The sequence below is a fragment of the Mustelus asterias genome, chromosome 7 (genome assembly GCF_964213995.1).
Source record: "Mustelus asterias chromosome 7, sMusAst1.hap1.1, whole genome shotgun sequence".
Taxonomy (NCBI): domain Eukaryota; kingdom Metazoa; phylum Chordata; class Chondrichthyes; order Carcharhiniformes; family Triakidae; genus Mustelus; species Mustelus asterias.
The window spans coordinates 125,968,670-125,979,711 of NC_135807.1; the positions used below are offsets into that span (position 1 = coordinate 125,968,670).

Consider the following 11,042-nt stretch of genomic DNA (forward strand, 5'->3'; position numbering starts at 1 on the left):
TCTCATTGGTGTGGTTTTCAATGTTTGTCCAACCCCCAAGGACACAGCATTGGCGCACACCACTTTGTTTCTCTCTACCACCCCCTTTTGCAAATGCATAAGCAGCATGTTTTCACTGAATAGTAGTCCTGGGCGATATTATGTGCATGTGTGATGAAGCTGTTTCCAATATGCCCATGTATTGAGTCTCGGATCCAGCATGCTTTCTGCCAACATGTTCAATATTCCAAATGAAGTTATGTGGAAATGCACATTGGTGGCAGCATCAACTTTCTCCCTCAGATTTTACGACAAATATAGGTTGGTGTGTAAAATCTGCCATGAAATGTACAGCACTAAGGCGATGGTGAACTAACATTTGGATGGAAATTTGATAATACAATAGCTGAAGAACCAATGGAACTAATGAGGGCTAGAATGTCAGGACATTAATCTCATTTTGTTGTCCAAGTGTTTCTAAGTATTACCCATTTAGAATACCGAATGTCCTTCGTAAGTTCCTCGAGTGATAGGACTTAAAAGCGAGGGGTTATGCTGATGCTGTCATCCTGACTCCCATTTGGTTTCCATGTGCACATTTAGAAAGCTCAAGTGGACATGTAAGGAATGGTGAACAAAGAGGAACATCTTTATCGGCAATAAATGAGCCCAGGATAATTCATCTATGCAGCATTTAAAAATAGCTTCTGTTGAGGATAAACCTCTTAACCACAGACAGGTGCGAGAATGTGATCTTGCACGGTAGCTGGTGTAATCAATAATTGCATGTTTTTTCTTTCGGGTGGCGTTAAATTGTATAGAATTATCTGGCAAAAGTGCAGGAGTGCCATTAAAACATCAGGAAGACTTCACTCCATTGGGTTTCTGGTTAATCTTGACTGCAGCTGGTTATTGGGATGGCTTGATCTAATCTCTGTTCATGTCTCCTAGCATGTGTGTGTGTACCACACCCAACTTTGCATTTCCCTGTCTGCATGGGCTTTGTATGAACAGGCACTTTTCTCATTGAACACGCTTACATAAGTTTGAAGATTTTCAGAAACATTTCAACTAAGCAAATCTAACTATCGAGGAAAATATGACCAGATTTGGTTAAATTATTACACCTCTCAATGGATGGTGATCAATGCATGCCTTTTAATCTTTTCCCCAATTGAAAAGATGTGGAGATGCCGGCGTTGGACTGAGATGGGCACAATAAGACATCTCACAACCAAAGGGTCATCTGGACTCGAAACGTCAGCTCTTTTCTCTCCTTACAGATGCTGCCAGACCTGCTGAGATTTTCCAGCATTTTCTCTTTTGGTTCCAGATTCCAGCATCTGCAGTCATTTGCTTTTATTAAGAAGTCTCACAACACCAGGTTATAAAGTCCAACATGTTTATTTGGAATCACGAGCTTTCGGAGTGCTGCCCCTTCATCAGGTGAGTGTCACCTGATGAAGGAGCAGCGCTCCGAAAACTCGTGATTCCATTTTTGAACCTTTATCTCTCCCAAGTAGATTCTGGACATGAATGACTGTGAGCCTGCATACTTCATACCCCTTCAACTCAACACACACTTGATCCAATGGAACATCATTTGCTGTATACTGAATAAGACTGGCCCGTAATAAGAAAAAAATTGCAACCGAGGATCAGGTGTATTTTCTTTTATGGCACAATTCACATGCTAACTGGGAAATGGTGCAAACAAAGTTCCAGATTGTAACTGGTTAGCAAGTGATATTACAGAAAAACAGTAATACATTTTCTACTGTAATTTATTAACTGTACAAATTTTTTTTTAGAAAAAAAATCAATAAAACAACTTTTAATTTCAAACTGTTTCGACCGGATAATGGTCAACCAGAAAATTTTGCTTTTTTTTTTAAGAAAAATAAATGCTTAAATACAAATATATCTGTAAATTAAAAGTTAAACATTTTGGCGAAACTAATACATGGCAAATCCACCCCGCCAGAGAAAAAGTGTGGATGTCCCATTTTCCCAAGTCTAAAGTCTTTGCTTTGAGGCAGTTTCACATATTCCTGGCCAAAAAATCAAAGTGTCGCCACAGCGAAGAGGCAGGCCATGGTTGTGTAGTTTCAGTCTTATGATGCAAATGTTGCATTAGCATGCAAAAGGAAAAAGGTTCGGTTTTATGTTCAGATAAATGCCTTTAGTTAAGACAGTAGAATTGCCGTTAGGCAGTCTATAAAACCAACAAAAAAAATGGAAAGTTTTTTTTTTAGTATTTCTGTCGGGTAGAGTTCCTCAGCTGTTCAAGCCTGTGCTTCAGTTGTTCTCTCCTTCTCCTCAATTGTTCTTTTTCCGATATCAGTCTCTGCTCGTTTGACTGGATTGACAGTATGTGTTCCGTCGCCTTTTTGAGTATCACCACTTTGGCCGCTTTGTCGTTCATCGCCACCTCCGGGATCTGATCCCGCAAAGCAAAAAAGCTCAGTTTCAGCTCGTTCCTCCGCTGCCGCTCCAGGACGTTGTGCGTCCTCCTCTTGTCGTTCTCCTCCGAGTCCGAGGACCTGGGGCTCGGGCACTTGCTCTTGCTGTTGGTGCTGATCTGCTTGAGGATCCGGCTGCTCTCCACCCGGAGGCGCTTGGCGGGGGGCTGCGGCGAGGGGGCGGCGTAGTTGTGCTGGTGAATGGGGACGTGGCAGCGTTTGAGCACCAGCGGGCTGTGCTGGGGTCTGGCGATGCCGGCTGTGTTGGTATTCAACTCGGCCCGCCTGGCAGAGGGCTGCCTCTTCTCCACCGTCACCACGTCAATCTCTTCCTCCTCATCTTCCTCTTCCTCCTCCTCCTCCTCATATTCATCATCTTCCTCATCATCCTCCTGTTCCTCTTCTGTGAAGGCAACATAACAGAAAAGTTAGTGACAAACTCGTGCATTGAATGAAGCATTCTCTGCAAATGGGGCCCCTAGTCAGCTGATATTTGCATTACAACCAGTCACTAAATCCAACCCAAGTCTATTCGGTGAAGGATATTGCGCAAGGGCGCCTTATATATCAGTATCTCCTCCCTCTCTCTCTCTTCCCTCCCCCTTTCCAAGGCAGTCTCTGCTTAAAGACTGCCTGAAGGACTTGATTAAAACACGCCCTTTCAGCTGGTTGGCGGTGAGAGGAGTGAAAAGCCTCTTTCATAAAAGGCTGACGCGTTCTTCTGAAACTTGTCAGTCCGGAATATCCAACCCCCGATTACACTTTCACCCAGTTTGTCCCGGAACGACTAAACTGAAAATCCAATGGTCACACACACAGGGGGAAAAAAAATCTGCGCAGATTCTTTCCCTTCCCTCTGTGCATTTGCAATGTGGCCGACACGCAATGTCTTAAAAATGTTAAATTCAACACACATGCATCAAAAATGCAATAGAAATAAAATCTTAAAACGCGCACACACACAATCCCAAAAGCCAAATAAGACTAGAAGCTCTGCCCCGCCTGCATTAAATTCAAGAATTGCTAATGTAATGCAAAACCTTTTTTATTCATGCCATTTTTCTCCCAAGTGTTGATGACTAAAATTTCTGCATTTACAAAAAGTATCTGGGAAAACAAGTAAATGTAACCACCACCCCGTTAAACATTAAAACACATATTAACTTATTTCTGTTTCACAAAATATATCTGGGCATTCGAGTAAAAGTCAAGTCCTCCTCCCCCTCAAGTGTTAAGCATTTAAAATGCATTTCAATTTCTTAATGTATTTGCAAAAAGTATCTGGGAATTTAATTTCAATTTCCCTTCTCCCCTCAGGATTTAAACATTAAAGTGCACTTTAATTTCTTCTTTTTGTTCATTTGCCAAAAAAAAGTATCTGGGAATTCAAATACAATTTCCGCCCCAAATGTTAAAACAGTAAAATGCACTATAATTTCATTTGTGTATTTCGTATCTGGGAATTGGAACTAAAATGCAATTTCCAGCTCTTAAGCAGTCAAATGTATCTTTATTTAATTTATTTGTGCATTTGGTAACTGGAAATTCACATAAAGTGCGATTTCCACCCAAGTGTTAAGCATTAAAATGTACTTTAATTTCATTTATTCGTATATCTAGTATTTGGGAGTGCAACTAAAATGCAATTTCCATCCCAAAATTTTAAGCATTAAAATGCATTTTAATTTGTGTGTCTTTGCAAAACGTTTCTGGGCATGGGGGGGGGGGGGGTCCAATTATCCTTACCGGAGTCACTCGGCGTATCTGTGGCGGGGGGGCTGCCGGCTGCCGGTGCTTTGTGCTCGGTGAACGGGTACGGGAAGACCACCGAGGGGTCGATGCAGTCGGTGGCCGAGGTGTTGAGGTCGTGCAGGTAGGTGCCGCCGAGGTGGAGCGGCGCAGCGGAGGGGGCAGAGGAGGAGGAGGTGGTGGGTAAGACTCCGCCGCCGGCCGAGGGGGAGGCAACGCGGGCAGCGGCGGAGGAGGAGGGCAAGGGGGGCGGGGGAGAAGAGGAGGAAGGGGTGGTGGAGGAGGAGCAGAGGAGGGCGGCCGGCTCCTTCCTGGCCGCTTGCAGCGAGGCGAGCCGCTCGCTCACCACCTTCTCCAGCTTGGCGGCCGCCGAGAAGCCGCTCCACATGCAGTCCTGGATGATGATTGTCTTGAGCACCGACTCGGAGTCCGAGTCGCAGATGAAGCTCTGGTTGACCAGGTCGTCGCCCAGGAACTCGGTCACCATCTCCAGCTGGTCGGCGTTGGAAGGGTAGAAGCTGGGGGGCAGGCTGAAGCTGGGCCGGCGGCTGGGAGACAAGGGAGGGGTGGGCAGCAGCTCAAACTTCTTCCAGATGTCCTCACTGGGGGCCGGCAGCTGCTGCTGGTAAAAATTCTCCTCCTCGTCGTAGAAAACCGGCTGGAAGGAGTCGTAGTCATAGTCGTAATTGTAGTTCTTGCCCAGAAAAGTGGCTGGAGCAGTCAGAGGCATCTTGAGTCTGAATCTGAATGATAAATTATTATTAATTTTGTATCTTTTTCCCCCCCAAAAAACACCCCAATCTCAATAAATGCAACAAATGCAAAATTGTGCATTGATTTTTAACCCTCCAACGCGCCCAGAACACATCATATAAGCCCCCTTCAAAATGGGCAGCTCCCCAATAAAGCCCAAGTCTTTAAATATCACGGCTTGACGCAGCAAACTACACATTGCAAAACTTCTACTCCACCAAAGGGGGATGAGAAACACTCCCCACTTCTATCTATCTCTTTAAAAAGAACGCACACATACACTTTCCCGTTAAACCTGTCTTTGTCTGCAATATCTAAAATAGCCCACTCAGAAATTGATTGTAGAGGAAAATGTGACAACACACTTTGCCTTTAAAAAGGAACGCCGGCCGGCTCCCCGGCTGCAGGAAAAGGGGTTGGGCGCTTTGTTCGGCTTTTCCTCTCTACATTATCTATAATATTCACTGGGATAAACAAGGAGGCAGAAGAGCAACACTTACCCGAGAAATGTAGCAGCGACCCGGGACACAGACTCCAAGCGAAAAGCCCCCGACACCAACTCAGCAGAGAACACCGCAAGCAGCAAATGTAGTTTTTTTTAAAAAAATCCTTCTTCCCCCTAAATAAAAAAAATCCCAAATCGCAGCAGCACCTCTTCTCTCCCTGGTGTGAAGCTCCTAGTGTTGTAAGGAGACAAGACACACAATGATGGGACTGTGTGTGTGTTAGTGAGTTTGCCGGCTTGTATTTTAGGCACTGGTCGTCCTATTTGTCTCTGTCTGTCTGTCTGTCTGTCTCCTGTACTATCACAGCCTCAGCGCCCTGCTTACACTAAAGTGCTTTAAACCTGACTAGAGTGGTTACATGGTTTAATGCTTTGACTCAGCTCCGCCCCCTTCCCCACCCCCTTCCACCCACCCCCACCAGCCGCTCCACACACCTACTTTCGCGCCAAAAGAATATTACACTCCCCCCCCCTCCAACATCCCTCCTCCTCGTAACAATTTCTTTTCCAACATTACATTTCACAACATGTAGCAACTTCCTGCGCATGCAGTCCCCAGCAGCAGCCCTCCACTCACTCCCCCCCCCCCCCCCCCCCACCTCCCCAGGGTCACTTCGGGGAGTGGGAGAGGGGAGCAGGATCTAAATACAGAGAGCCTTGACTATTTTCTCTGAAGCATTGCACAGTCTTTTAGAGAGAGAGAAGAGGGCGGACGCTACAGTAGTGAAGCAAATGTTATTAACTTATGCAATGCCAAACTGGCAAAGCAAAGTTTCTAACCAAAGAGAAAATGCTGGACAATCTCAGCAGGTCTGGCAGCATCTGTAAGGAGAGAAAAGAGCTGACGTTTCGAGTCCAGATGACCCTTTGTCAAAGCTTTGTTTAAGCAAAAGTTTATAATTCGAGTGCATATGCTCTTTATTCTATTCCACTTCTCCAACCTTGACCCACCACCCTTTCAATAATTATTATTTTCTGTGTCGAAGGTAATGATTTACTGGATGTAAGATAATTATTTGAAGGGCTTGACTAAATTATTTACTGGACAGGGAATTAGGTTTAGGGTGTTCATTAATGCATTTTACTACCTTATTGTCTTTTTTCTTTGTTTTCTTTTCATTTTAAATATTTTATTTCACCTTCCCCAGGAGAGTGTCCAGACATCCCAGCCAACGTTTATTCTAACCCATGGCTGTTGTTAGTATTATTGTTTGCAAATACAGATGACACACATTCATATTCCAGTAAATGGTGACACATCTAGTCAATATGACCTAAAACAAAGCAAAGAAGTACAAATGAATCCGCTCAAAAGACTTCAAGTAGATGATTGTCCATGATTTTTTCCCCCTTATGGAAGGAGGGAGGGGAATTGTACAAGACATTTGAGAGCTGTGGCAGAAATTAGATGAACATTTGCTCAGGTTGCAGAACGAAAAGAAAATACCTGGATTTTCAAAGAAAAAAAACTATTATCTATTCTGTGCTGATACAGTTAGAGTTGTAAAAGTATCAGTTCAACTTCCCGCGATTTTGCCATCTTAACGAATCCAAATATTTGAACCAACCCATTTCTGATCTTAGATGGGTCACCATCACAACACCAATCTTTATTAAAGGTATTTAATTAAATAAAACAGTAAAATAAATGGATTTATAAAGCACAGACATGAATCCGGATAGATCCTTTCCACGCATTTCTGATTTCATTTTCTTGAACGAATGGTCTATTTTTACAGCTCCCTGTCAATAATTTAACTCTTTTCTCTGACATATTAATCAGTGGTTAACTGTTGGCTAATTGTCAGATATAGCTTTTCGCGTAGTTTTTACTTATTATTTGCCCTTTGAGTAACTTTTGTGTTGTCATATTCTGGATAATCTCAGGGTGTTATCAAGTGGTGAGGTGTGTATGTGGGGGGGGGGGGGGACACATCTAAGAGAACTGGGTGAACGAACCCCGATAATTGTAGAGATTTTGAGACTAACTTTGCGCTGATAGAGTCATATAAGTGTTAATATGTACCTGGGGAGTGGGTGACTTGCTGCATTTCTCGTGTGTTAATCCTGTGTAGTAAATTTCACTTACACTGCCAGTGCTCAACTTATCAAACCCCATCAAAAATGTTGAAAGTGGATCCCGCAGCCAATATCTCGTCAAGAGAAATTTTTTTGGGCCAAAAAAAAAGACTTCTGCACTAAAATGGTTGAAACGCGCCCTCTGGTGCTTAAACGCGGAGAACCTGATTTGGCTGCACAATGGGTCTATTCATTGCCTTGCCAGAGTTGGGACTGTGAGAACAGCGCCCAGTTCCATATCAATTGATCTCTTGGATCGTGATCACTGGCTGTCTTTTGATTTGCAACTCAACGCAATCACCATTTGTTAATGGCTTCATGCAGTGTGGGCCAACTCTATACACAATCCTCACTCCCATCCCTTACCAAACATTGACATAGTCAAAATACTTGGAATCCCAAAGGCATGACTGAACCCTTAACAAATGTTTATAGGTGACTTTTAGCGCCTATGCTGTGTTTGTTCCGGCAATGCCTGAAGGTCTGCTCTCTGTGATCAAGTGATGTTGGACACGACTTTTGGCTTTAACTATCAGGTGTAGAGTGTTGATCTGCTGGTATGTTAGCTTTGCAATACCCAAAATGACAGTGTCAGTCTGAATCATTCGCACCCTCCTTTGGGATGACCCCTCTCAATTGACACCAGTGTAACTACAGTGTGACAGAAGAATTATCAGAGGGGCAGGGGGAGGAGGGGAGCAGAATCCCGCCCCAAAGCACCCCCCCCCCCCCCCCCCCGCCAAATCACTCCTGATCTTAGTTTTATTCAAATCTAAGTAAGATAACCAGGTGCAAAATAAAGTTTAAAGTTTATTTATTAGCGCCACAAGTAGGCTTATATTAACACTGCAATGAAGTTGCTATGAAAATCCCCTAGTCGCCACACTGTTCAGATACATTGAGGGAGAATTTAGCATGGCCAATGCACCTAACCAGCACATCTTTCGGACTGTGGGAGGAAACCAGAGCACCCGGAGGAAACCCACGCAGACACAGGGAGAACGTGCAGACTTTGCATAGACAGTGACCCAAGCCGGGAATCGAACCCAGGTCCCTGGTGCTGTGAGCCAGAAGTGCAAACCACTATGCCACCAGATTGCAGATGTTGCAAATCTGACACAGAAACAGAGACAAAAAACAGAAAATCCTGGAAAATCTCAACAGGTCTGTCAGCATCTGTGGAAAGAGAACAGAGCTAACGTTTCAAGTCTGTAGAGAGTCAGCCAGACTTGAAACATTAGCTCTATTCTCTCCCCACAGATGCTGTCAGGTCTATTGAGATTTTCCAGAATTTTCTGTTTCTTTTCGTTTCAGATTCCAGCATCCGCACTATTTTGTTTTTATGGGAGCAGAGAATGCTGGAAAACCTCAGTGGGTCAGGCAGCATCCATGGACAGGCAAACAAGTTAGTGCCAATCTGGGTTTGATTTTGCAGCTGGCATCAACCAGAGACTGAAATCGGCCAGTTGCTGGTTGGGACAGTCCAACATAAATTGATATTTGTCATCAAAAATTGACAGTGTCCCATTTACTGCCCAACCAACAAGAGCAAAGTTCCCCAGGGCTTTTCCTGATATATATATTAATAACCTAGATGCAATTTCAAAGTTTGTGAATGATACAAAACTGTGTAGGACTTCAAAGGGACAAGGTGAGGAAATGGGTGGATAGGTGGCATATGAAGTTCAATGTCACAAAATATGAAGTGATTCATTCCAGTCAGAAGAACATATAAAATAAAGGGTGCAACGCCATAGGGGGTACAAGGACAGAGAGACTTGGGTGTATATGTATACGTGCATAAATGATTGGAAGTAGCAGGACAGGCTGTGAGAGCAGTTAAAAAAACATACAATCTTCTGGGCTTTATCAGTCGAGACATGGGGCGGCGATGGCCTCGTGGCATTATCGCTAGACTATTAATCCAGAAACTCAGCTAATGTTCTGGGGACCCGGGTTCAAATCCCACCACAGCAGATGGTGGAATTTGAATTCAATATAAAAAATATCTGGAATTAAGAATCTACTGATGACCATGAAACCATTGTCGATTGTCAGAAAAACCCATCTGATTTACTGATGCCCTTTAGGGAAGAAAATCTGCTGTCCTTACCTGGTCTGGCCTACATGTGGCCACAGCAACGTGGTTGACTCTCAACTGCCCTCCAAGGGCAACTAGGGATGGGCAATAAATGCTGGCCAGCCAGCGACGCCCATGTCCCATGAATGAATCTAAGAGCAAGGAGGTGATGTAGAATTTGTATAAGTCACTAATTTGGCCTCAGCTAGACCATTGCATCCATTTTGAGGCATTGCACTTTAGGAGGGATGTGAAGGCAAAGGATTTACCAGAACGGTTCCAGGGACTAGGAACCTCAGTTATGAAGAGGGATTTTCCTTGGAGAGGAGAAGGCTATGAGAAAATTTGATTGAGGTTTTGGTAGACGCCTGTACCGACAACAATCCCACTCAGGCCCTAGCCCCGGAGCATCACGTCTTTATCCTGCTGATCCCCCTGACACTAAGGGGCAATTTATCATGGCAAATCAACCTAACCCACACAACTTTGGACTGTGGGAGGAAACCGGAGCACCCGGAGGAAACCCATGCAGACACGGATAAGTAAAAGCAGAAAATATGGAAAGGCTCAACTACAACGTATACTGATATTATGTCTTTCATTTTTATTCAATTTATTCTTTCACAGAATGTGGGCATCGTTGACTAGGCCAGCATTTATTGCCCAATCCTAACTGCCCTCGAGAAGATGGCGATGAGCTGCTATCTTGAACCATTGCAATCCCTGCGTTGTATCCCAAATAAACCTGTTGGACTTTAACCTGGTGTTGTGAGACTTCTTACTGTGGTGTAGGTACACCCACAGTGCTGTTAAGGAGGGAATTCCAAGATTTCAACCCAGTGACAGTGAAGGAACGGCGATATATTTCCAAGTCAGGATGGTGTGTGGCTTTAAGGGGAACTTGGAAGTACTGGCAGAGGGCATAGGTTTGCAAGGCGCTATTGAAAAAGCCTTGATGAGTTGCTGAAGTCCAGCTTAGATGATACACACTACGACACGGTAGCACAGTGGTTAGCACTCTGCTTCACAGCTCCAGGGACCTGGGTTCGATTCCCGGCTTGGGTCACTGTCTGTGTGGAGTTTGCACATTCTCCTCGTGTCTGCGTGGGTTTCCTCCGGGTGCTCTGGTTTCCTCCCACAGTCCAAAGATGTGTGGGTTAGGTTGATTGGTCAAGTTAAAATTGCCCTTAGTGTCCTGAGATGCGTAGGTTAGAGGGATTAGTGGGTAAATATGTAGGGATATGGAGGTAGGGCCTGGGTGGGATTGTGGTCAGTGTGGGTCGAATGGCCTCTTTCTGTACTGTAGGGTTTAGAACATAGAAAAAACTACAGCACAAACAGGCCCTTCGGCCCACAAGTTGTGCCGAACACATCCCTACCTTCTAGACCTACCTATAACCCTCCATCCTATTAAGCTCCATGTACTCACCCAGGA

At 44.4% G+C, this 11,042-nt stretch overlaps 1 protein-coding gene across 2 annotated transcripts; it reads right to left on the reverse strand.

Annotated features, from left to right (window-relative positions):
• Positions 1 to 1,629: 1,629 nt before the first annotated feature.
• On the reverse strand, positions 1,630 to 5,801 carry LOC144495928 (transcriptional regulator Myc-B-like). Of its 2 annotated transcripts, none has more exons than XM_078216751.1 (3): positions 5,444 to 5,801; positions 4,188 to 4,933; positions 1,630 to 2,844 (listed from the first exon to the last, which is right to left on the reverse strand). In XM_078216751.1, the coding sequence occupies exons 2-3, from the start codon at positions 4,918 to 4,920 to the stop codon at positions 2,231 to 2,233; spliced, it is 1,347 nt and encodes a 448-aa protein (XP_078072877.1). In that variant the 5' UTR covers positions 4,921 to 4,933; positions 5,444 to 5,801; the 3' UTR covers positions 1,630 to 2,230. The 2 variants fall into 2 exon arrangements, with proteins under 2 accessions (XP_078072877.1, XP_078072878.1); XM_078216752.1 differs by having other exon boundaries at positions 1,639 to 2,844; positions 4,188 to 4,927; positions 5,444 to 5,776.
• Positions 5,802 to 11,042: the final 5,241 nt, after the last annotated feature.

Bases quoted from the DNA above. Each gene is read 5' to 3' on its own strand.
- LOC144495928 (XM_078216751.1), bottom strand. From the start codon at position 4,920: ATGCCTCTGACTGCTCCAGCCACTTTTCTGGGCAAGAACTACAATTAC. The intron at 2,845-4,187 runs GTAAGGATAATT...TTGCCTTCACAG, and splicing joins AGATACGCCGAGTGACTCCG to AAGAGGAACAGGAGGATGAT.